This window comes from Populus alba, chromosome 18 (assembly GCF_005239225.2).
Source record: "Populus alba chromosome 18, ASM523922v2, whole genome shotgun sequence".
Taxonomy (NCBI): Eukaryota; Viridiplantae; Streptophyta; class Magnoliopsida; order Malpighiales; family Salicaceae; genus Populus; species Populus alba.
Genome location: NC_133301.1, coordinates 2,348,698 through 2,373,179, shown reverse-complemented (window position 1 = coordinate 2,373,179; position 24,482 = coordinate 2,348,698). Strand labels below are relative to the sequence as shown.

Sequence of the window (24,482 nt, the reverse complement as noted above, 5' to 3'; positions counted from 1 at the left end):
AATAATCATTCTAATCGCCCGACTCTGATTTCCTCAGCTCAGGATCAATACATCAAGATTTGATAACAAGCTTCGTATTAGTAAAGATAATAAATCCTCTAGTTTAGTTTAGGATTATCGATAGGATGAAGATACAGGAAAAAGCCAAAACACGTCATTCATTTCACCCTGATATCAAAGGGTAAAAACAACACATCACCAAGCAGACATGACTTTCTACTATTAAACAGAATGACCAGCATTTGATCGGGTATTCAACAAAACCTAATGTAAAGCAACTACTACTTCAAATTAAGAGACGAGTAAAGGAAGCGAAGGGGTAAATTCTGAGATGATTTAATGACCCCATGACCCGATTGGACATGCTTGACCACAACGATTTTTAAACACCTTGTATCCATTTAATCTATATCTTTTATCTCCCATGCTGAATCTCTCCATGCTTATTAGCCCATCTCACCTCTACCTATACATTAATTACACGCGTTGCTCAATCCATTACTAATACCACCCGAATAAAATCAAAGCACACTCGCGCTCATGTTACCACTAGCAAATCCCTTATATAGAAAGAACTTAATAAAAACCTTGCCGATCAAACGCCACCAAGGCTAAGCTAACATTAAAAAAGCGAAAAAGCACTAAAAATATTTCAATTTTAGCTTATCTAAAACATTAATACATAAGATAATATGGCGCTCTCCTGCAAATCTAAACTAGTTATACTGCGAATAGTTACGCAAACTCCACGTCCAAAAAAGCGCGGCCCCAAGAGTTCCCAAAGGCTACAGGGAGTTCAAAAGTAGCATACACACCATTGAGTAGATTCACCAATACAAACCATTAGGCAGTATGCAGAACAAATAAGATAGAAAGGGACTACCACCATATGCTGATTGAATCTCCTTTACGATGGCACTGCAAATGAGAATGTTTGCAAACAATGAGCATATAGTGCCATATTATTCCAACAATGCCATAAACATAAAGAGTTAGGAAACGAAATTGCAGGCCAATAACAAAAGGGTGAAGCCTATTTAGGTTGCACGGTTGCTCTCATAATTCCCAATTAACCAGCAAGCACGCTCATAGTATTGCTGGTTACTGTTACTATCCCACAAGTTTAAAAAGGACAAGAAGATGCCAACAAGGACAGGAGAATGGAAAGCAGGGTCTGTTCTTATTTGCTTTTTGGATAAACATAGAAAAGGTAAAACAAAATAATGAAGACAACAAATTCTTACAACTTTTTTTTTTTTGAAAAAAATGTGCATTGAGAAACTTACTATATGTAGATGTATCAATCTGCTCCGGTAGCTCCTTTATATCCACCTCAAACCTCTCTTGAACCTGCAATCAAAATAGTAAGTTTTAGAACAAGCAAGAAATTTAAGAAAACGCTACCAATTTGATGAAACAAAATTAATTGCAGGACCTGGTTGAGAACATCAGAGTCGGAAGCTGATGATACAAAGGTAATTGCAAGGCCCTTTGTGCCAAACCTACCAGCTCTACCAACCTGTCATGGATTTTTTTAATAAAAAAAGCACAACTGTAAGACATTTCAACAAATATGATGCGCTGGAAAGGAAAGCCAGCAAGCAGATATGTTGAACAAGTTCAATTGAATTTACCCTGTGCAAGTAGGTGTCAGCAGAGTCTGGCATATCATAGTTAATAACAATGTTGACACGTTCAATATCAATACCCCTGCCAACCAAATCAGTGGCAACAAGAATCCTTTTATGACCCTCCTTGAAACCCTTGTAGCGCATCAACCTGCAAATGAGATACATTCAGCATATAGAACATGTCACTACTAAAACTATATTCCAACTACAGTACACATGCTAACCAAGAGCCAGAACAGAAGCGCATTATATTATTGAAATTAAAATACACTAAAATGACAGTCACTTCTAAGATAACAACCGCAAAAATCATTTTCAATGAGCTCATAAAAATCAACATAACCCCATAAAAAAAAACAGCATCCGATGCATGGTGAAAAGTAAGGTGTAATAGCCTAGAAAGAAGCCAAGTAAATTTCAATTCCATGTCAACAACACACATTCCATACACAATCAAATCCATACCAAAGAAACAAACCAATACAATACAAAATAACAAGTTTACTATGCATATTCTAGCTTCTCAAATGAGGTTTCTAAGACTACATCCAAGGCAAAGGAATATATGAAGCACTCAAATTTTGATTTTTTCAAAACATGGGTTTGCAAAAACAAACCAACACCATTTTTACGTTGTTCTGAAACATCCAAAACCATGGTAATAAAACATAATCAAACACTGAAAACATGATTCATGCACCAAACCCGACCCAACTCTCAAATGACCCTAGACTGGCATTCACAGAAATACCATTGACATCAATTAAAGCAATAAATTTCGTCCAGAACAAATGCACCAGCAGACCAAGTAACCAAAGGCAAAACAAAGTAGATTACAACATGAGGGAAAAAAAGACCATTAATGGCTGCAGCAGAGGGTGTTTATAATAATATAATATGTAAAATCTACAAACCTTTCTTCCTGTGACATGCCAGAATGGATGCAAATAGAGGGGAAATTACACTCCACGAGTAACTTGTTCAGCTCAGCTGCTCTGCTCACACTTTTAACAAAGATAACAACTTGATTGAAGTCCAATGCATCAAGAAGATCGTTCAACTTCCGATTTTTCTCCAGCTCAGTCAGTTTGATGTAGTGCTGCCATTCCAATTTTGATAGTCAGATGGAGGTTCAAAAACTGGTATAGTACTGTCTTGTCAAGAGGAGAAGAATTATAACATTGGCATGGCATCACCATCCCCCAACCAATTGGATTTCTCAATGTGGAGCATTGTTTTAAAGGTTCAAAGATGAACACATCTCTCACAAAGAGCCAGACCTGTCCCCAGTGAAAAGCTAGCCTCAATGCAATTCCTTTATTTCATACTTGAGACTTTATTTTCTCTCATTAATCTATATCCTCTCTCCATATGGTAAGACCACATCTCCACTTTCCATCTTCTTCACTCATTCTACATCTCTCTGTAACATCTGCTCTGTCCCACCTCTCTTCTCCTTCCTACCCTCTTATTTCTTAACCCATTTTTTCCCTCTCCTCAATATCTTCTCACTCAAACCCCAGCTCTATAGCATTGTAGCCTGGAATTGTCTAGCTCCTTTAAAACCACTGTAAAACAACAACACAAATCTGAATGCATACCTGTACAAGACCATGGAGGGTCAACTTGGCTTCATCATCGACGTAAATTTCCATTGGCTGAAAGGAACAAATGTCACAGTAAATCATATTAGGAGCCTTCGTGAAGCTAATGCTATCCAGAAGGAAATGATAGATGGATTTGCATCCCTTCAATCGAGATTCTGGTCCATATGAATTGTCTCCTTGCAGATACTTTTTATAGTCATAACAAGCAAGGCCACTGTAGCTCAACAGAACTCTATTTTACAACTGAAGGCGCCACAGATAAAGGAGAACCCCCCACCCCATCCACCAAATTCCCACTCCCCAAAGCCCCCCCCCCACCCCCAAAAAAAAAAAAAGTAAAAAGGGGCCCAACCTAGCAGCGGTAAAAAAAAAATTAAACAAAAAAAAAAAGACACAACCACACCCCACTTCAGCACCTGCCACAAACTTGAGGCTTGTGATTCCCAGCCCAACAAAATACAATTTCCCCACAGTGACCACTTATCACTATTCCTGATGGAGAACTAAATCCTAAATATCTATAGAAGACTCACAGAGACATCTTGCAATATTAAAAAGAAAAGACTTCTAAATTCAAGTAGAACTGGCCATAGGACATTACATCTTGCATGAATTTTTTGCAAACTGGGCGGATTTCTTTGCTGAGTGTTGCAGAAAACATCATAACTTGCTTATCATGAGGAGTCATCTTGAAGATCTCCTGAACATCTCTCCTCATGTCTGCAGAAAATATCAATTATACAAAGAAATAAGGAGTATGCATGATTAAGACATTAATATCGAATTAAGATGGAGAAAAAAGGACCTCTGGGCCAAGATTTTAGGATAAAAACATACCGAGTGATTCCAGCATTTTGTCACATTCATCAAGGATAAAATGCCTGACATTCTTCAAAGAAAGGTCTTTATCTCTAGCCAGTGCCAGGATTCTTCCAGGAGTTCCAACAACAATATGAGGGCATTCATTTTTCAGTAGATCCTTGTGAGTTTTGACATTGACACCACCATAGAAAACAGCAACCTTTGTATCGGGCAAGTAAGTACTGAACCTCTCAAACTCGTGACAGATCTATTAAGTAAAAAATAGTAAAAAATGAGGAAACATGCATTGCAACACGGAGCAAAAGTATCATAAGTAAATGGGAAGTCAAGTTTGTTACTTTAAAATTACCTGGTAAGCCAACTCTCTAGTGTGACATAGAACAAGGGCAATAACTTGTCCAGAGGTAGGCTCAATCTGCTGAAGAGTAGACAGAACAAAAACGGCAGTCTTTCCCATTCCAGATTTAGCTTGGCAGATGACATCCATTCCCAAGATGGCTTGGGGAATACACTCATGTTGCACTGATGAATTACCAAAGAAAATTGTACGGAAGGAACCCTTGGTAAGTAAAACATAACCTCTCTGATCCTTTAATTGAAAGGGCTTAGCATAGAAGAATACAGCTCCAAAATCAAGATTGTGATAATTGTATATTACCTGAAAAGATAAACACCACAATGATTTAAGGGTGCAAAAAAGGCATCAACGAACATGGGAAAGCTACAAATGCAGTTAATTAAAGTGCTAGCGCATTCAGATAAAAGCATAAAAAAAAAAAAAATGGTGCTATGCATTCCACTTGAATTTATATATTAATATGCATGATGTCATTGGAAACTGTATACTTTTTTGGGCAGATAGTCAAAGTTTATTAGCACGGCTAAAAAACACAATTTCAACACAAATCCCTCAGAAGAAATAAAACTTGTACATTAAAAACAATACTAAAGTAAAAATTGAGAAAATCAGAAGAGCTCTAGCAATAGATTACCTTCGGAAGGATGCTCAAAACCCGAGTCAACAATGGACCGAAGAAGCTCTGGCTTCAAAAGGAAGTCTCTGAATCCCGAACTGTGAATTCCAACATAACCCCTGTACACCAAAAAATAAAACACCAACGTTAATAAAAACACAAACAAAACTACACGACACAAGCTTGGACAACTGATCTATCAATCTCCATCAAAATTTATAAAAATCCAGCCTTTCAACACAAAAAAAAACTCACTTCTTAACGGCTTCGCCGTTAACTTTAGCTCCGACGGAGTCAGGTGCTTTGTCATCTTCTTCTTCGTAGTCGAGAAGCTCCTCCTCGTAAGCATCGTTGTCTTTTGTTTCACCCATGATTTCTACAACAAACAAACACAGATCTCGAAATTAGTGTAAATGAAATTTGGGTTTTCTAACGAAAACGAAGATAGATCTAATAAATTAGGGTTTTGCAGTGAAATTGAGTTGTGAATTGGAGAGAGAAAGGGGGAATACCTGTGAAAGTAAAATGAAGACGGGGTTTGGGGGTTTAGGGTTAGGGTTTGCTGCAAAGTAAAACGGTTAGCGAGAAATTTAAATAAAATACTTTTTTTAAGAGAGTTAAGAAAGAGAGAGAGCAAAGCCCGAAGCGTAGAGCGCAACAAGATAGAAGTATAAAGCTCTGTGATGGTAAATGATTTTTATAGTAAAGAGGGTGTGAGAGATTGAGAGAGAGGCAGGGAGATATTTTGTTGGAGTTGACCTTGATGGCCCTGTGGTTCGTCGTTAATTTCGATTGAGCTTTTTGTTTTTCCGATTTATCTCTTACACTCGCTTTTTCTTCTTCTTTTTTTTCTTTAGCCAGGATTGGATTTTAATGCAATTTATTTGGCAAAGTCTATTTTTGCGTTTACACCTGTATTTTAAAATATTAAATTAATTTTTTAAAAAATATTTTTCATTATTTTTTATATGATAATATTAAAAAATAGTAAAAAATCTTTTTTAATATTAATCTTGTTTTTATGTTAATCTTTATTATTATTATTATTATTATTATAAACAAGATCATTGAGATTTTTTTAATAACAAGTATTTTTTATTTTATTTTAATTATTATTTTTTTGAATTTTTTTATTATCATTAGTTTTTAAAATTATATTATTAAATTAATTAAGATTATTGAACTCTTTTAAATTAATAAACCGGGTTCTAGATTTTCTTAATCCTTTAAAAATATTATCCTTTTTTCGCTAAAAACAAATTCACGTGGAAGCTAATTTTGAATTGAAAATAGCCCAGCCCACCAAGACTACAAGAAGCCCATTTATTCACGATCTAATCCTCAAGATTGCCAACCACTGCCAAAACTGTCTTCTATGGCCATGGCTTCATGCTCACCATTTGTTCCTCCAATTAGAGCCAAGCAACCAGATTCAGGTAACTGTCTCAAACATCCATATACGACATGTTCTTCAAGTATAGCGTTATATATCCACTCTGAATCTTGTTTCACAGGAATACATGGAACCAATTCTGGTATGCAAGAAATTAAGATTCTTGGGGTCCGTGATTTTTTTCACAACTCTTCAACTGCTAGACGTTGCTGTGTTAGAGTTAAGGTCAGAGTTCATATCACTCTTCCTGTTTAAAATCACAAGTCTTGCTTATATTATGACTCTCTGAGCTCCAATGGTGGAGTATTCAGACTTGCAAGAGCATATATATGTTCATTTGTTGCATTAATTTAGTGTGATGATAGGCTGCTCCAGGTAATCAAAACACGAAGCCGAATAGTATGATTTGTGCTGACTGTGATGGAAATGGTAAGCTAACTAAAGTTAATTAGCCCATCTTAGAATTGTGATAGAAAATGCATGAACGCGGCTACTGATTTAGAGTTTTGTTTCGTTGTCCGATTACCAGGTGCTGTTCTGTGCTCTCAGTGCAAAGGCAGTGGAGTGAACTCTGCTGATCTTTTCAATGGCCGATTTAAAGCTGGTGATTCATGTTGGCTTTGTGGGTAAGTACTCATCGCAGACCAAGGACCACAGAGTTTAATTAGTACTTGATCTTGTGGACTGTGGCACGCATGAATCACTTCTTATTTGTTGAGTTATCTTGCAGAGGCAGAAAGGAAATGCTGTGTGGGAATTGCAATGGAGCTGGATTCATCGGTGGTTTCATGAGCACTTTTGATGAGTAGAAGCATCTGTATGATACAATTGGATGGAGATATTCATGAAAATGCAGCCAGTCATGTGTTTAATCTGTTCAAATGGATAAAAACAAGATCCAATATGGGCTCCCTGACTGTTTCTGTATAGGTTCAACAGTATATAATGATAAAGTAGATATCATGTAATTCTGTATTGATTTGCATAAGATACTCTGATATTTCTTGAAACTGCTGGTGTACAAAACCAGACAGATCATTCGGTAATGGAAGGAGTTGAGGTTTCTACCTTTCACTCTGAATATTTATTGCGATAGCAGTCCTAGAGAATCCAAACAAGACTAGTATTTTTGCGTACTAGCTTTAGACCCCAAAACATATCATTAATCAACACGTCTTCTCTTTCTTAGTCCTTTTCTCACTCCCGAAACAAGGATGAATCAGCACCAATCCTTTGGTTTTAATATTACAATCTCCTCTCCTCATTGTTCTGATTGCAACCTGGCGTGTTATGTTTCATCCAGCGCTATCTCCAGAAAGAAACAATCGGAGAAAGATCAGCCTGCTTAATAAGCCAAGGGTCAGAGCTCGCATTGTTACATAGACATTCAAGTGAGCTGAAACAATCATCATAACCAATCGGAAGGCGATTCTGCGGTGCCAAATGATAGTCAGCAGAAAGGACAATAGACTGAGACGCCACAGATAAACCTCCAAGGAAGTGATGGATCCCAAGCCATGTGGTTGAGCAAAGGCGAAAGCAACCTCCATGAAAGGGCTGAATCATGGAAAGTATCAAGTTAGTTATGTTCTTAGATGAAATGGTCAATCTTGAATAAACCAAACCGTGTAATGCACTTCATTGAGAATATTTATTTCAATCTTTATTTATTAGAATATCAGAGCTAGAGATCCTTCCTACTAACATTTTGTCAATTTCTATGATTTAGCAAACTGGAAGCAGGCACCTGCGATCTATATGGAAGACTCCTGACATGCTAATGGATCTTCATAAACTCACTCATCTGTTGTTGAAGAACGAGAGTTGCCTCAGATTTGGGATAAAACACATGAAAGACATGATTTTGCCCCTCAGCTTCCACCAGTGTCACTTCTTTCACCCCTTTCTTTGCCAGAAACTGTGCATACATCACTCCCCTTTCATTCAAGAAATCCAAGCCTGCCACATAAACCGCCACTGCTGGAAAAGCACTCCACTCAGCTGCAGATACATCTTGCATCTCGAAGTTACATCCAAAGTAATCTCGGTTAGACCCTTCTGGTATACTTAGACCCCAGAACATGTCATTCATCGCCAGGTCTCCTGGTGCCCCTTCAGACATCTCTTTCTTAGTCCTTTTCTCACTTCCGAAATAAGGATGGATCAACATCAATCCTTTGATTTCAACCTGATAGGTTTTACTCCTTACTGCCCTGATAGCAACCTGGTGTGTAATGTTCCCTCCAGCACTGTCTCCAGATAGAAACACTCGAGAAAGATCAGCCTGCTTAAGCCAAGGTTCAGAACTCACATTGTTACTTAGCCATTCAAGTGAGCGGAAACAATCATCGTAAGCAATAGGAAGGCGATTCTCCGGTGCCAAACGATAGTCAACGGAAAGGACAATGGACTGGGATGCAACGGAGAAGTCTCCAAGGAAGTGATGGAATCCAAGCCAGGTGGTTGAGCAAATACAAAAGCCACCACCATGAAAATAAACCACAACTGGAAGCTGACTCACAGACCCGTGAGTATCAGGAACGAACAACCTCGCGGTTATTGGCTTCGATGAGTCAATCACCACATCCTTGAACTTGAATCCATCGGAATATGATTCCGCTGAGTCAGGGACTGCTTCTGAGGCAAACCGTTTTACAGAACCATCAGAAAAGACTTGGAGGTATCCAGGTGCTTCTGCAACAATGGACATTTTTGTAAAAGATGGATATATTCAATGATATTAAGGCCTTGAAGTTTCACAGAAAGCAATGGAGACTAAGTGCAGGGATATAAAGGATCATACGGTTCTGCTGAGATACAAGTAAAGGTGATGGGCAGCAGTTCAGAGTCAGAAGAGGAACAGGATGGTCATTTAGAGGGCATTAGGAAATCAATATTATTATTAATAAATAAGCGGAATTGGCATGGAAATTTCATTCAAGAAATGAAGAAGAAGATGGAGTCTCTGTTAGGTTGATCACGTAAAAATGTGCAATTAATTAGTCAACCTAACCTTCTCAGGTGCAACAAAAACCAAATTCATTAAAAATAACAAAAATTATAGAATTTAACGCGCCAGATAGGGGTCGAACCTATGACCTTCTGCTTAGGAAACAGACGCTCTATCCACTGAGCTACAGGCGCTTGTTGTTGCTATCAGTTTGCAGTAAATATTATTTACCATTGTTGACAATCATAAGTCACAAAACTTGGTAATGTCCCGCTTTTCAAAGATAATAAAATAATATAATTTAGTTTTAATATTACCCGACCAATGTTTTTTTGCACTTTACATAAAAATTAGTTAAATCACATTACCAAATACCCCGTGATGGCAATATGGATATTATTAAACACAACTTAAAATTCAACACAGATATATACAGGTGTATGTGTTACACAGCATTGATATACATAATATTTATAATTTTATTATTTAATATATGTATATATATATGCATGCATATTACTCTTTTATTTTATATCGTATAATAAATAATATTCAGTTAATAAATAATTGAATAAATATCAACCTATCTGAATATATAAATATAATTGAACTGAGCCATGAATATTCATTTATTATTAAAAGCAAAAACCATCTTCCCAGAAATATAAAACCAAAATTGAGTGAAGCTGAAGTACAGGATAGATACATTTTGAGGCACATAAGTTGATAAAAATGATGTGAAATTAATTATTTAACAGCGACATAAAAGTCACAACCAAATTTATATTCCACAAAAAAACAAATATCAGGGCATCCTTCTAATATTTAAGAATTTACAGGCATACAATGGAGAGTCACTAAGCTATGATTTAAGCACACCAATGTCACGGTATCAGAATCCATGTGTATAAAATATAAATGAAGAGAAAATTAACAAGTTAGCTATTCTGATTTTCTCGAAAAACAGAATGAAGAAGTCTATTTGGCTGCTTGTTCCAAGACATTAACTTTCTTCCAATCCCCCTCCTGTGTATTAATTTGCAAAGGGGGCAATGAATACACGCTTACAGTTGAGCTTCCACTCCGAACATCCTTCAAGACGCGAAGTGCTGACAGTGTTAGCTTCACGTACATGCTTTCCATATACTCTATCTCTGGGAGTTCGCCGGGAACTCTGAGCGACCTCTCTGAACTTTCAGTTGAAGTTTTGGTATCAAGGCCGCTTATCTCATCAGTTATTTGAGGAGAGACTGATGGTTCTTTTCTGGAGAAAATATGATCCAGCATCGTCTCGCACTCCTTAATAAGCTTGTTAAGTACATGAGTTGTGTAGAATGGCTGTTGCATAATCCTTTGGATGAAGGGCATGCGGACAAGAGCTCCAGTTCTCTTATCATATTTCTTCAGTATCTTCACTAGTCCTGCAAACAGAATGCAAAGATTCAGAAGAATCATTTCAAGTTGTTGAATGAGAAAAACCTCCATTCCAAGCACTTCTTCGACTTAGGCCTGGTTTAGGATAAGTAGCTGCCTCAGTGGCAAGTTTCTTTGTTGCCCTTTTTTTCCTCCCACTAAACAGGTGACCCTCATGCACGCAATACCAGAGACTTATCTCTATACAAGTCTAAGCAATTCCCATCAAGTGGCACTATTGAGCTCATGTCAACTTAATATGCATTCTTATTTGCCATAGTCTCTCGATTTGTAAGCCAGTCACCATAACATTGACAATGTCACCGGAAGGCTAGTTGCTCACAAGGATATAAATCATATTCAATGAACTGTCCATGACGCTTAATCCACAAAGATCACAGGATTTCACCAACCACAGAAAAGGGAGACAAATACCTGTATAGTTGAGGGCACTGTAATTCTCCAACAACACCATCTCTCCATGAAAATCCACTATCTCTCTCCCTACTTTCATCAGCTCTTCATTTGAATCCTTCGCCTTTTCTGCTCTATCTTGTAGCTCCTGCATTGCAACCACAGCCCGAAAATCACGTTTCAATTAAAATACATGTCAACTCCAACCACATTCTCCCAAATCCCATCACTTTATAAAAAGAAATGCACTTCAAGTTTATAAATTTCACTCTCTTTTACATGTTCATGTCAACCAATCACTTGGATTCCATATCAACCATTAAACACACAAATTCCTATCTTCTACAAATACAATTCAAACCCAAAACGTTTATTCAATGCACTCGATATCACTCGCATGCAAATGAGCCCTGAATCCAGATTACCTCCCTCTCGCACACATGCGGGACCCACTTGAAAAGGAGGGAGCATGATCCATGAGATAACCTGCTTTCTTTCTTCTCTTCTCTTCTTCTTCTTCTTTTTTTTTTTGTTTTTTTTTTTCCATATACTCACTAGCAATTTCATATAAACCGTAAGAAAAAATATATTTTCTACCCAAAACTCAATCACTGAAGACATATTAATATTGAAAAAATAAATAAATAAATAAACATATAATATCAATTAAAAAAAGGCCAAGACCAAACAAACATGAACTACAAAAATAAAAACTAAATCGAAATTAAAATTCAAATAAGCAAAAAAATATACCTTCCATTTGATAACATAATCCTCTTCTTTCTCGACAATAAAAGAATTAAACTTCTCCATCTCATCTTCCAAAACCCTAACAAAATCAATTACCTCCTTCTCCACCTCACCACTGTCCATTTGATCATCATCCAATCTAGGCCGTTTATTCAGTGGCTTATCACCCTCCTTAGGATAAATTAACTTCAATTGTTTCTTCAAATCTTTATAAGATAAGAACTTATCTCTCCAATCCGGCAACGTTTCCTCCATTAAATTACTTAAGCTCTTCCAGAACTTCATTGTTTTCCTCACCGCACCAGATCACTGCCGCTGGAGAAGACAATCGTTAAATGATTGGTGATGGTAATTATTTATTTAACTTTTTTTATCATGAGAGATAATTATGAGAGAGAGAGAGAAGAGGAGAGAGAAATTAGAGGCGGCTGGCTGTGGGTTAGAGAGAGAAAATGCGGGGCGTAGTGGAGAATAGAATATTCGTAGGATCTCGAATATCCTCTTTGTGCTTGTCTCCTCAGAGAGTGAGAGGATATAATCTTTTCTGATTATTACAAATTGATCCCTAAACTATAAATTATCTTTTCATAATGTCATCAAAGTTTCAATATTAACCGGAAAAAAAAACATGTTAATAAGCAAAAATACCAACCCCAGGCGGGGAAAAGAAAAGGTGACCTCAGCTTAAAAAAACATGTTTACTTTCTCTCGGAACAACTTCTCATAGGAGGTAACCACAAGTCGAAAAGAACTTCAAATGCAGGCTGTTGACCAAAACAGCTTCACAAGCAGGCTGTTGACCAAAACACCTTGACGTACAAGCTATTAACCAAAAGGTCCAAAACCCATGCTTTATATACATCACCTTTGTTCTCTTTGTTTAGCCACTCACACTATCCTCCTCTCTAACTCACTGAAAACCCATGAAGATTGTCTCAATTCTAGCTTGATCAGGATCATAACTTTAAAAGGGATAAACAGAGAGGTTAGTACTTTTATTTTGATGATACATTATTGTGTGATTCATTTTGATTTAGATTGTGCATGTGTATAATAATGTGTCCTGGGTTTTGCTACGGGGGAACGGGTTCTTTTTTATGAAAAGGGTTGATGGGGTTTGATAAAATGGTCTTTTTTCGTCATCTTAATAGTATATGATGCATTGGTTTAGATTGTTCATGTGTTAGCAAGTGTGTCCTGGGTTTTGCTATGGAAAGATGAGTTCTTTTTAATGAATGGGTTGATGGGGTTTGTTGAGATCCTGTCTGGTTTCTGAGAAGGTGTAAAGAGAACGGAACTAAGGTGTTTTTTTATTTTATTATTAAAGCTGCAAACTTTCGCAAATGGATTGTTTCTAATTGGTAAACTTGTTACAAGCATGGGAAAGCGCCTGTTTTTTTTAGTTTAGTAATAAATGATCATGTTTTTCACTGGTTTAGATTGTTTATATGATAATTAGTTTGTCCCGGGTGTTGCATTGGAAAAATGTTGTTCTTATACGAAATGGGTTGATGGGGTTTGTTGAAATTCTGTTCGGTAACTGATTAGTGTTAAGAGAATTGGAATTTGGGTTTTTTTTAAAAAAAAATTTCAAAAAAAAAGAGTCAAGGCCCCAAACTTCTCAAATGAGTTGTTTCTATTTGTAAACTTGTTAAACGTATTTTGCTTAGCGGGAAAGAGCTTTTGTTTTGTTATTTTGATGTATACGATATTTGACACGTTTGATTTATTTTGATTATGTGTTAACTAGTGTGTCCTGGGTTTTGCTGTGGACCAATGGGGCTTCTTGTGGAGCACATTAATTTGGCTCATTTGAAATTCTGTTTGTTACTGAGAAAGTAGAAGGAAAATTGAAACAGGCACTGTTTTAGATTAAAGCCCCATGTTTTCAAATGGGTTGTTTCTTTTTGGTGATTTTCACAAGTATTTGAGACCATGTCTATGTGGGAAGTTGAATACTTTGGTTTTGTGTTAACAGGGCTAAATCAAAATTCTGTTACATTTGAAATATGCAGTCAGAGAATGAAATTTTGATAGTCTGTGTTGTAAATGATTAGTGGCATGCCACATGCCTTTGTTCGTAACTACATATTTAAGATTCTTTCTGGAAAAAATTTCCAGTCTCGAGCTTTATATTTCGTTTGTTGTTGGCACTTGTTGTGACTTTGTTATTTCATTCGTTTATTTGGGAGAATGCGTGGGGTTGATGTTCAATGTGTTGCAAGAAAGTATAAGCTTTAATATCTCTGTTCTTTTTGTCATGTTTTCTTTAACAGGTTCTTGGTAGAAGATTTTGCTATAATCTTTAGCAGCAGGTGAATCTTTAACAATAGAATGGAGGCAGAAGGAAGTGCGAAGGAAACAGTGGTAACCCAAGTTAGTGTTGGTGGGTTTGACATTCATGTCACTGCAAAAGATCTTATGGAATACTTGGACAGAGCTATTGGACTTGTTTGGCGGTGTAGATTGAAGACTTCGTGGACTCCTCCTGAGTCCTATCCCAACTTCGAGATCACTGACATGACAAAGATCGAAAGGACAGAAAATTATAGGAGAGTGGTGCCCCATGCATTTGTGCATTTTGCCTTACCTCAATCAGCAACTTGGGCTATGGATGCTTCAGGGCGCTGCGAGCTCTTCTTGAATGACAAAGCATTGAAGGTTAGCTTGGGGCCTAAAAATCCTTTCACCTTGAATCAGCGGAGGAGGACAACAACTCCCTTTAAGCTATCTGATGTGGGCTTTGAGATAGGGAACTTGGTTAGTCGTGACGAGTTCTTTGTTGGTTGGAGAGGACCTCCCTCCGGTGTTGATTTTCTAGTAGATCCTTTTGATGGAACATGCAAGTTTTGTTTCTCTAGAAATACTGCTTTCTCCCTCAAAAGTACATCCGAACATGCTGTTATAAAATGTGATTTTAAAGTGGAGTTCCTAGTGAGAGACATTAATGAGATCATACAGTATACTGAAACATCATGTCTAGTTCTTTTGTTGCAGCTGGCCTCTGCACCATGGGTCTGGTATAGAACTGCTGATGATGATATTGAAGCATGGGTTCCTTTTGATTTGTTGGATGATGATGATCCTTGGATCCGGACCACAGATTTTACAGTGAGCGGGGCTATTGGTCGGTGCCATTCTTATAGAGTATCAATCCCTCCTCGTCACGGTTCAAAGTTGAGAAAGGCTGTGAAATATCTCAAGGAACGGAGGGTTGAAGTCCTTCAGGAGGAAAACCACAGACGACGGATCAGGATTTTGGACGAACCGGACTTTGGAATGCCCATGTCAGATCCATTCTTTTGTATTCATCACAAGGAGGGAATAGCTTTTGAGGTATTGTTTTTGGTGAATGCTGTCATGCATAAAGGCATATTCAATCAGCATCAATTATCAAATGACTTCTTTGATTTGTTGAGAAATCAACATACTGAAGTCAATGTGTCTGCACTGAAGCACATCTGTACTTACAGACGCCCAGTGTTCAACGCTTATAAGAGGCTTAAAGCTGTCCAAGAATGGTTGCTGAAGAACCCAAACCTTTTTAAAAATCCGAAAGAGTTGGGCGACCTTGTAGAGATTAGAAGGCTGGTCATCACTCCAACTAAAGCCTACTGCCTTCCACCTGAAGTCGAACTCTCCAATAGGGTTTTGAGGAAATACAAGGATGTTGCTGATCGATTTCTCAGAGTTACCTTCATGGATGAGGGCTTGCAGAGAATGAATTCAAATGTTCTAAACTATTATGCTGCTCCTATTGTCAGAGACATCACATCTAACTCCTTCCCTCAGAAAACAAGAATCTTCAAACGAGTGAGGAGCATTCTAACTGAAGGGTTTTATTTATGTGGTCGGAGATACTCCTTTCTGGCCTTCTCAGCCAATCAACTGAGGGACCAATCTGCTTGGTTTTTTGCTGAAGAAAGAAACATAAGTGTGCTCGATGTTAAAAGCTGGATGGGGAAGTTCACCAATAGGAACATTGCAAAGTGTGCGGCAAGAATGGGTCAGTGTTTCTCCTCCACTTATGCGACTATAGAAGTTCCACCAGAGGAGGTTAATTCTGATCTTCCTGATATTGAAAGGAATGACTATGTTTTCTCTGATGGCATTGGCATTATCACTCCAGATCTTGCCAGGGAAGTTGCAGAGAAACTCAAGTTAGATATTGATCCCCCCTGCGCTTACCAAATCAGATATGCTGGTTGCAAAGGAGTTGTGGCTTGTTGGCCAGGGAAAGGTGACGGTGTCCGCTTGTCTTTGAGGCCGAGCATGAACAAGTTCCAATCAAACCATACGACTTTGGAAATCTGTTCTTGGACTAGGTTTCAACCTGGTTTCCTAAACAGGCAGATAATTACGCTGCTCTCAACTCTCAGTGTTCCTGATGCAGTATTCTGGAAGATGCAGGAAACTATGGTCTCCAAACTAAACCAAATGCTTGTTAACTCGGATGTTGCATTTGATGTCCTCACTGCATCATGTGCTGACCAAGGGAATGTTGCTGCTATAATGTTGAGTGCAGGTTTCAAGCCTGATAGGGAACCTCATTTACGAGGAATGCTATCTTGTGTAAGGGCTGCACAGCTTTGGGGCCTTAGAGAAAAGACTCGAATTTTTGTTCCCTCCGGAAGATGGTTGATGGGCTGTTTGGACGAGCTAGGGATGCTTGAACAAGGCCAGTGCTTTATTCAAGTGTCAAATTCATCTCTGGAAAAATGTTTTATGAAGCATGGCGCAAAGTTTAGTGAGGCCAAGAAAAATCTTGAAGTCGTCAAAGGGACTGTGGTAATAGCTAAGAATCCCTGTCTTCATCCTGGAGATGTAAGGGTTTTGGAAGCGGTTGATGTCCCAGGACTTCACCACTTGTATGATTGCCTTGTCTTCCCACAGAAAGGTGAGAGGCCCCACACAAATGAAGCTTCTGGAAGTGATCTTGATGGGGATCTCTACTTTGTCACTTGGGATGAAGACCTAATTCCTCCCAGTAAGAGGAGCTGGATACCCATGCAGTACGACGCTGCAGAAGCCAAAGTTCTTGCTCGTCCTGTCAATCATCAGGTAGGTATCTGTGTGCTTTATTCAAATATTAGCTCTGAAGTTTGTGGAATATTGTAGTGCTTGTAACGTTATCTGCAAATATATTTTTCACTCCTGTTACCTTGAGAGAGTTTCTTCACCTCCTTTACTCTGTAAATTGGGTAACTCATACATGTCCCTAATCTTAAGCATAATACCCATGTGAAGAACCTTCATGCCAGTTTTAACTTTCATAAACATACTGGGAGGATTTTTTGTATTTTTGTCTCTTTTAATCCAGGATATATGATAGCAGTTCTCAAGTTCAGTATCATCCAACTTTCTGAGCTACAAGTCTTGTATCTGCACCTTCTCTAAACCATTTGCATGCATCAGACATCAGGGGGAACTAGTTCATGCAATGTTAGAAGTTTGAGCATTATAGGAGTGCAGGTTCTGATTTTAATAGAAACCTTTCTGTGTAAAAATGCTGAAGGATGCGAGTTTCCAAACTCCTTTTCCCTGGATTCCACCTGAAGGAAGGTTATAACCGGGTATTAGTCTTTTTCTTATAAAAACAAGAAAAACATTGCTGCATCATTCTAATTCTACTACGTTGCTGAACTGGAAGATCAGATATGAGGGAAAATCATGCTTGGCAGAAACTGATATATTTTGTATCGTGTATACATTTCTGAATACCGCTGAGGATTCGGATTGTAGGTCATTTAATTATTTTGTGGTTGGGGGATAAACCTGTAGAATGCCATGCATGCCACTGAGTAAATTACTAATATTTTGTATTTTTGTCATACAGGATATTATAGAATTCTTTGCAAAAAACATGGTGAACGAGAATTTAGGGGCAATATGCAATGCACACGTGGTTCATGCTGATTTGAGTGAGTATGGTGCTATGGATAAGAACTGCGTAACACTGGCAGAGTTGGCCGCTACAGCTGTTGATTTTCCGAAGACTGGGAAAGTTGTTACCATGCCTTCATATTTGAAACCCAAAATGTACCCAGATTTTATGGGGAAAGAGGAATACCAGTCCTACAAGTCAGAGAAAATTTTGGGAAGGCTATATCGCCAGATAAAAGATGCTTACAATGAAGACGTAGCTGCGTCTTCTGAGCTTAATCTCGTGCCTGGTGATATCCCTTATGATTCTGATCTTGAAGTGGTGGGAGCTAGTGATTATATCAGTGATGCCTGGGATCAAAAGTGCTCATATGATGGGCAGTTGAATGGCCTTCTTTCTCAGTATAAAGTGAAGAGGGAAGAAGAGGTTGTAACAGGGCACATATGGTCTATGCCGAAGTACAGCAGCCGGAAGCAAGGAGAGCTGAAAGATAGGCTTAAACATTCTTACAATTCTTTAAAGAAAGAATTCAGGCAAATCTTTGAGAAAATGGATTTAGAGTTTGAGCAACTTGAGGATGGTGAAAAGAACAAGCTTTATGAGCAGAAGGCGTCGGCTTGGTACCAGGTTGTCTACCATCCTCATTGGGTGAAGAAGTCTCTGGAGTTACAAGATCCAGATGGTGCTGGTACTTCAGTGATGCTGAGCTTTGCTTGGATTGCAGCTGATTACCTTGCTCGGATCAAGATTCGGAATAAGGAAATGGGAAATGTTGACTCTGCTAAGCCTGTCAACTCACTGGCCAAGTTTCTTGCTGACAGAATGTGACCAGCATCTGAAAGTGTTACCTAGTCATGTTTTGTGGCCGCGATACTCTTTGGCCGCAATGCCACTCTGCCACAATATTGTTAATACTAGTAACTGTCGTGTTTTTGTTATATAAGATGCTGGATTTTGAACTGGTATCATCACTGTTGCTAATAGTGTTCTCATGTTGTAATGACAGTCCTTTGGAATGATCTAGTGGTTTTATTTCCTAAGATCAGGTCAGAAAGCTTGGAAGTCATTTTTTTCTTTTTCTAGACATGAATATTTGGCACCAGACACAAGAACATATATCCTAGTAGTTGAGGTATATCCTAGCCGTTGTATATCTGATAACTTTTTTTAGTGAAGCAGGTTTGAGTTATAATGATTTCAATTTCTTCTGTTATTATTATTTAATGGGGGAGATCTATCCTCTATAGTGTTGCCTGAGGCTCAATGGGCCTACCGATGATGTTGATTCAGTGCACAAACTGGAGCAGTAGGACTGAACTACTGCAACCATACACTTTCATGTTTCTGGTTTCAATGGAACTTCTTCTTCTTCTTCTTCTTCTTCTTCTTCTTATTATTATTATTATTATTATTATTGAAACTTGTTTTTTTCACAAGTTCATATAGCGTATGATGTGGATTGCTATTGTTCAGGATTTATAATTTTTTAGTTGCCTGGTTAAGTTTTCCAGTTGGCTCTTTTCGTCTGCTGTAGGAACCCAGAAACAGTTCTACCATACTAGCACGAAATTAAATTAGGATCTATCAGTTCTTTTTTAGAGATGGTTGGCTCTGTATGGTAGCTGGCTGCTCTACTCTGTCCTGATATACAGAGCAAGAAGAGAAGATTGGTCAAATTGTTAATGTGTAGTGTGGCTTTTCTTAGTTATAATAGTTGTATTTGGCAATACATTTCAAAAGTATTTTTGAAAAAAATTAATTTTTTTTTTGAATTAATATGTTTTTTATGTTTTCAAATCATTTTGATATGCTGATCTCAAAAATAATTTTTAAAAAATAAAAAATATTATTAGTATATTTTTGTAAGTGAAAAACACTTTAAAAATTAACCGCAACCACATTCTCAAATACGCATAAGAGAGTACGCATTTGATGCAAAAAATTTTGCATTTTTTTCTTATCAAGTGAAATATTATTTTGTTGAAATTGGATATCCAAATGGATATTTAGATTTATATAAGAAACATATATTTTTAATCTAACAAATCATATCTAGAAGTGATTTTATAAAATCTATTTTTTTTTTCACCGCTGCCACAAACAAAACCAAACATGCATTGAGAATATCAAATTAATTATGATAGACCATAAAAGGAAATGTTAAATGAAGTATAAAGTATTTATCACCGACATATTACATGCTCCGATATGTTTTTATTATGGGTGAGAAAAAGATCAAAAAATTAATTAAACTGAAAAAAAAAAATAATTAAAAAAACCAAACCATAAAAAAACACTGATTATAATTTTAAATAAATTAACCGGTTCAATTTTATAAACCTGAAATAAAAAAACTAAAACCAGAAAAAAATACCTGAGCTAAGCAAGGAAAAAACTGACCCAAACCAAAAAAAAACGGAGCTAAATTAAAAAATCGAGCCAAACCGGTTTGAACCAGTTTTTATTCTAAAATAACCAAACCGAACCAAAACCGGTCGGTTTGAATCGATTTCTATTTTTTAAAATAAAAACCAGTTTGGTTACTTTTTTAATAAAAACCGAATCGAACTGAAAATAATTATTTTTTATTGAATTATTTTTCAGGTAAATATTTTTTCATGTTACAATTATTATTTTGTTTGAGGAAGATTTCTACCCCTAACATGCTAATTTTTACGAGGCAGAAATAATTTTCCAAAACTTATTTTGCCGACACGCATCTCTCTTCCAGCAGATATCTACATCGATCCTCCGAAATTTCAAGCTCCATCTTTTTTTTTTATTTTTTGGAAAAGTAATATAAATTAATATTTTGTAGAAAAAACACACATTTATAATATATATTTTTTTATTATTAATATGAATATCACTATCCTCAACTAATCTTATAAACCTTAAAATTAATAATTATATAAATATCCGGTAATAATTATATTCACAAATATATAAAACATCATTATCACAATGGATATGGTGCCCTTTGTTTGATTAATTGGATGAAAAATGCTTTTTAATAATGGAAAGTGGCATAATTAGCTTTCTGTGGCAGGCACCGAATTAATTAATGTTTTGTTTCAAAAAGGCTTGTAAACGTAATATAGTCGCTGCTGTACAATACTGACTTTTAGCTAAAACGAACGCATACAAAGCATTATTTTTAAAATTAGCCATTATCGTCATAATTGCATCCACACCGAGTTGCCACGGCTCCCTTATAGAGTGTTCTTTCAGCTGGATTTCTCTTTCAAATACACAATTAATTGGAGGATTGTCGCTGTCTAATCTCTGTTCTTGTACTAATTTGTTCTTGAATATATAATCACACTGTCTTAGTCAAAATTCTCCTGTCTATTGAGCTTACAGGCTTCAAGTTCAATGATGATCCAAAATAGGGACATTTACATGCATATTGCTATATTTACGTGAGCAATAATATATATATATATATAGATATAAAGAATATTCAAGCTAGACCCTTATGTGTATAAAATATTTGAAGTACCTGAAACTATATAACTAAATCTCCATTGAACCCTTAAAGGGTTTATGTTTGATGTTTAAAGAATTCTTAATTAAATTGGAGAAATTATTATATAATTTTTGTTATGGTGTTTTATGTGCATGGATTTTTGGAGTTAGAGTAGATATGCTTAAACCGCATGTTCTTTTTTAAGTGTGTATTTAATATTATGATGCATAGTGTTTTTTATTTGAAATTATATTAAAATAATTTTTTTTATTTTTTATTTTTACTTCATCACATTAAAATTATTAAAAATAACTAAAAAAAACACTAATTTAATATTTCATCAAGTTAAACGCATTCAAACCATTGGAAATGGCTAAAAAACATTAATTTAATGTTTTCTCCTGTTTTTTTTTGTTTTTGTTTTTAATGAAAGAATGAGTGTCAATCTTACATGACTTATGATAAGCCAAGTCCTCTTATCTTTTGTACTAACCATAGAGGGTTAATTCTTGAATCTTTTCTAACAATCAATAAAAATGACAATATCATATCTATATAGCAACGTATTTTTCTACAACTTCATTTTCACATGTATTTAATTACTTGTATTTTTATGACTAAATTCGCGCACCTATAAACAGGCAGGTAGGTATGCATGCCCCATGTCACGCTCATCTAATTAAAACTTGAGCGACTCTTTAGATAAAAAGGATATAATTTATGTACCTTTTCCACGACTGTAGCTGCAAATGCACAAAATCACAGATGAACACCATGTGAATTCACCATGCTATTGGCTGATCATTCTCCTTGCAAATCAGGCAAACTGGTTTTATAAACACTCCACAATAAGTTATATATTTCTAGGCTTGTGGTCCCTAATCAACACAACTTGCATTGAGAAATTGTGGAAGGGTTCAAAGCAAGTGATTATTAATGGTTTGTACAATATTTCCAGCCACCAATCACAAGACCACATGAGTTCCCTAAACCATGGAGATTATGAGGTGGGATTCTGTGATTGGCAACTATACTTGGAGGAATTGGACAACTTATATAGGAAGAGATTGGAGAAGGGATTCTTATACTAGCTAGCTACCATGTAGGACATGCATGGAAGAAGGGTCAAGGAAGGTTTAATGTCTAAACCCCACAAGAAATAGAGGTGAATTAATGTCAATTCCGATTAAGCAGCTCTTCTATCATTTGCATAGCAATTCTATTCTCTTCTTCCGTACCATTTTCCGGCTCCATCTCAACCGTCGACGATGACTCTGTCTTCTTGTTGTAATTTCCAAGCTCCACCTTCATGACCCAATTTGAACTTGAGCGAGAACCAGCTTTCTTCTGCCACACACCAATATGAGAGTTATCATTATCAAGCCTCAGGCAAGTGAGCGAAGGAGAAGGGTCTTTGCCGCAACACTTTCTTAGCTTTGAGTTGAGAAGCTCAGCCAGTGCCTTGGCAGGCAAGGGAGAGTTGTTGTCTTTGCCAGGATTTGTGTCTTGATCGAGGTGAGTACTTGTCGGGAAATTGGTCTTGGCATTCTGTCCATTCATCAATATAGCTGCTTGATCATACGCTCTAGCTGCTGCCTCAGCTGTCTCAAATGTCCCCAGCCACACCCTCCTCTTCCTACACACAAAATAAACAAGAAACATTGAATTAATACCCCAAGCTAGCCCATACCACACCCTTCTCTCTACATGAAAGAGAAATGCCTAGATCATAATGTGGCTAGCTAGCTAGCTAGGTTACACACACACACACACACACACACCCTGTTCTTTATATTGCCCAAGGAGGTAGATGATCTTATTAATGAAGAGTGAGTGGGTGAGGGGGAGACTTACAGTAATGGGTGGCGAATTTCAGACACCCAAGAGCCCCACTGGCGTTGCCTGACGCCTCTGAATTTCTTTGATTGTACCATGTTTCAGGAGAGGCAATTTAGAGAAATATTGCAGAGATCATAATGATAATGGTAAGTACGAGAGTGATCGGAGAGAAGCGAATGTGTTGTGGTGAAGAGGTAATGAAAAGTGGACCTTGCGCTTCATATGTAGACAAATTTATGTGAATTGTCGGTGAATTGGATGGGAAAAGTCTAAGGTCGCAATAAAGATTTCACCTACACATGAACATGGTGTTATGGAAAAATAACTTTGCCTACTTTCATACCAACTGGAATAAATGATAACATACACTCATTGCTTTGCCCAGCTGAGCAACCTCTAACATGTTCTACCAATCAAATCAAGAGGAGCCAAGGAGCTTACATAAATGTCAACACCATACTCTTTAAGTACACATGCGTGCAAACATGGCGCATGCTACGTGCTGCTGGAGAAAATAATTTCAAGGGTTGAGTTAATTTTCCATGGCTGCAGTGTCTTCAGCTGAAATATGCATGCTTTAATATAGGCTTTGTTTATGAGCTTGGATGTTCTTGTTGCAAGGACAAAATTCTTTTCAAAACATAAGATTCTCGTATCGTTAAGTTAATAAATATAAGAGAAAAAAATAATGGGCAAAGAAACACAGAGAATATTTGTTGTTGAATGAGTTGGTGTGAAGTCCTCGAATGAGGTTTAATGGCTTGAACTTGCCTAGCCATGTTTTACTCAGTGATCGAAAATATTTATAAATTTTAATCACGTCAACTTGTCTTATAGAGTATGGAAAGTGGTGTTGCCTATATTTTATGGTGTATGGAGTTGTGAGTGCCTCCTAATAAGTGAAGCAATATGATAGAGAATGACCTCGTGGTGAATGGAGAAAAAAATAAATACAATTAGTGGTAAGATCGATGCTTATAAACTAATTTTGGGTCCTAAAATTTTTTCCTAATTTTTAAAAATATTTTAGTCAAACAAATGTTAGAAAAAGAATTGTTTTCAGTTTGCAAACAAGTGATTTGGGGTCTTGTTGAAGAAAACTGGAAGAAATAGTTGAAATCAGTCATAATTGCACAAATTAAATATCCAATTAAACCAATTGAGGGTCTAATTGAGGAGAAAAATTAGGATTGCGGGTAAAATTGGCTAATTTTGCAAGACAATGACCAAAATAAAAGAGATGGAAAATTTTGGGCATCTAGTTAATTCAATAAAGGACTTAATTAAAGAGAAAAAGTGATTTTTAAGGTCATTTTGACTAAAATTACACAAATTA

At 36.8% G+C, this 24,482-nt stretch overlaps 6 protein-coding genes and 1 non-coding gene across 8 annotated transcripts; 2 read left to right on the top strand and 5 right to left on the bottom strand.

The window, feature by feature from the left end:
* Window positions 1-576: 576 nt before the first annotated feature.
* Window positions 577-5,691, bottom strand: LOC118051225 (DEAD-box ATP-dependent RNA helicase 15). The gene is made up of 12 exons (XM_035061833.2): window positions 5,547-5,691; window positions 5,290-5,410; window positions 5,053-5,153; window positions 4,410-4,582; window positions 4,076-4,307; window positions 3,840-3,958; window positions 3,233-3,289; window positions 2,546-2,730; window positions 1,635-1,779; window positions 1,436-1,519; window positions 1,287-1,350; window positions 577-918 (listed from the first exon to the last, which is right to left on the bottom strand). Exons 2-12 carry the CDS (start codon window positions 5,403-5,405, stop codon window positions 908-910), a joined length of 1,287 nt encoding a protein of 428 aa, XP_034917724.1. The 5' UTR covers window positions 5,406-5,410; window positions 5,547-5,691; the 3' UTR covers window positions 577-907.
* A 676-nt stretch (window positions 5,692-6,367) lies between these two features.
* Window positions 6,368-7,508, top strand: LOC118051235 (protein BUNDLE SHEATH DEFECTIVE 2, chloroplastic). 2 transcript variants are annotated; one of them, XM_035061849.2, is made up of 5 exons: window positions 6,368-6,470; window positions 6,549-6,652; window positions 6,793-6,856; window positions 6,957-7,053; window positions 7,158-7,508. In XM_035061849.2, exons 1-5 carry the CDS (start codon window positions 6,410-6,412, stop codon window positions 7,234-7,236), a joined length of 405 nt encoding a protein of 134 aa, XP_034917740.1. In that variant the 5' UTR covers window positions 6,368-6,409; the 3' UTR covers window positions 7,237-7,508. The 2 variants fall into 2 exon arrangements, with proteins under 2 accessions (XP_034917740.1, XP_034917739.1); XM_035061848.1 differs by having other exon boundaries at window positions 6,416-6,652.
* Window positions 7,509-8,064: 556 nt separating this feature from the next.
* Window positions 8,065-10,000, bottom strand: LOC118051229 (probable carboxylesterase 6). Its single transcript, XM_035061838.2, has one exon. The coding sequence runs from the start codon at window positions 9,135-9,137 to the stop codon at window positions 8,205-8,207; it is 933 nt and encodes a 310-aa protein (XP_034917729.1). The 5' UTR covers window positions 9,138-10,000; the 3' UTR covers window positions 8,065-8,204.
* On the bottom strand, window positions 9,499-9,571 carry TRNAR-CCU (transfer RNA arginine (anticodon CCU)). The gene has a single exon. It is a non-coding gene; the product is annotated as a tRNA-Arg (tRNA).
* A 142-nt stretch (window positions 10,001-10,142) lies between the features above and the next one.
* Window positions 10,143-12,434, bottom strand: LOC118051230 (SPX domain-containing protein 1). Its single transcript, XM_035061839.2, has 3 exons — window positions 11,958-12,434; window positions 11,226-11,352; window positions 10,143-10,798 (listed from the first exon to the last, which is right to left on the bottom strand). The coding sequence occupies exons 1-3, from the start codon at window positions 12,237-12,239 to the stop codon at window positions 10,356-10,358; spliced, it is 852 nt and encodes a 283-aa protein (XP_034917730.1). The 5' UTR covers window positions 12,240-12,434; the 3' UTR covers window positions 10,143-10,355.
* A 194-nt stretch (window positions 12,435-12,628) lies between these two features.
* LOC118051216 (RNA-dependent RNA polymerase 6) lies at window positions 12,629-19,039 on the top strand. Its single transcript, XM_035061820.2, has 3 exons — window positions 12,629-12,939; window positions 14,231-17,015; window positions 17,791-19,039. The coding sequence occupies exons 2-3, from the start codon at window positions 14,289-14,291 to the stop codon at window positions 18,664-18,666; spliced, it is 3,603 nt and encodes a 1,200-aa protein (XP_034917711.1). The 5' UTR covers window positions 12,629-12,939; window positions 14,231-14,288; the 3' UTR covers window positions 18,667-19,039.
* Window positions 19,040-22,090: 3,051 nt separating this feature from the next.
* Window positions 22,091-23,443, bottom strand: LOC118051234 (ethylene-responsive transcription factor SHINE 2). Its single transcript, XM_035061847.2, has 2 exons — window positions 23,162-23,443; window positions 22,091-22,943 (listed from the first exon to the last, which is right to left on the bottom strand). Exons 1-2 carry the CDS (start codon window positions 23,239-23,241, stop codon window positions 22,484-22,486), a joined length of 540 nt encoding a protein of 179 aa, XP_034917738.1. The 5' UTR covers window positions 23,242-23,443; the 3' UTR covers window positions 22,091-22,483.
* Between the last annotated feature and the right edge of the window lie 1,039 nt (window positions 23,444-24,482).

What these genes read in the sequence shown, in the direction of transcription:
- LOC118051225 (XM_035061833.2), bottom strand. Translation starts at nt 5,405, where the DNA reads ATGGGTGAAACAAAAGACAACGATGCTTACGAGGAGGAGCTTCTCGAC. An exon ending in CTAGAGAGTTGGCTTACCAG is followed by an intron (nt 4,308 to 4,409) that starts GTAATTTTAAAG and finishes TTTACTTAATAG; the next exon opens with ATCTGTCACGAGTTTGAGAG. An exon ending in CCCTCCATGGTCTTGTACAG is followed by an intron (nt 2,731 to 3,232) that starts GTATGCATTCAG and finishes TTGGAATGGCAG; the next exon opens with CACTACATCAAACTGACTGA.
- LOC118051235 (XM_035061848.1), top strand. Translation starts at nt 6,416, where the DNA reads ATGGCTTCATGCTCACCATTTGTTCCTCCAATTAGAGCCAAGCAACCA. An exon ending in GTTGCTGTGTTAGAGTTAAG is followed by an intron (nt 6,653 to 6,792) that starts GTCAGAGTTCAT and finishes GTGTGATGATAG; the next exon opens with GCTGCTCCAGGTAATCAAAA. An exon ending in TGCTGACTGTGATGGAAATG is followed by an intron (nt 6,857 to 6,956) that starts GTAAGCTAACTA and finishes TCCGATTACCAG; the next exon opens with GTGCTGTTCTGTGCTCTCAG.
- LOC118051229 (XM_035061838.2), bottom strand. Translation starts at nt 9,137, where the DNA reads ATGTCCATTGTTGCAGAAGCACCTGGATACCTCCAAGTCTTTTCTGAT.
- LOC118051230 (XM_035061839.2), bottom strand. Translation starts at nt 12,239, where the DNA reads ATGAAGTTCTGGAAGAGCTTAAGTAATTTAATGGAGGAAACGTTGCCG. An exon ending in ATTATGTTATCAAATGGAAG is followed by an intron (nt 11,353 to 11,957) that starts GTATATTTTTTT and finishes GTTGCAATGCAG; the next exon opens with GAGCTACAAGATAGAGCAGA. An exon ending in CAGTGCCCTCAACTATACAG is followed by an intron (nt 10,799 to 11,225) that starts GTATTTGTCTCC and finishes TTCTGTTTGCAG; the next exon opens with GACTAGTGAAGATACTGAAG.
- LOC118051216 (XM_035061820.2), top strand. Translation starts at nt 14,289, where the DNA reads ATGGAGGCAGAAGGAAGTGCGAAGGAAACAGTGGTAACCCAAGTTAGT. An exon ending in CTCGTCCTGTCAATCATCAG is followed by an intron (nt 17,016 to 17,790) that starts GTAGGTATCTGT and finishes TTTGTCATACAG; the next exon opens with GATATTATAGAATTCTTTGC.
- LOC118051234 (XM_035061847.2), bottom strand. Translation starts at nt 23,241, where the DNA reads ATGGTACAATCAAAGAAATTCAGAGGCGTCAGGCAACGCCAGTGGGGC. An exon ending in GAAATTCGCCACCCATTACT is followed by an intron (nt 22,944 to 23,161) that starts GTAAGTCTCCCC and finishes TTTTGTGTGTAG; the next exon opens with GAAGAGGAGGGTGTGGCTGG.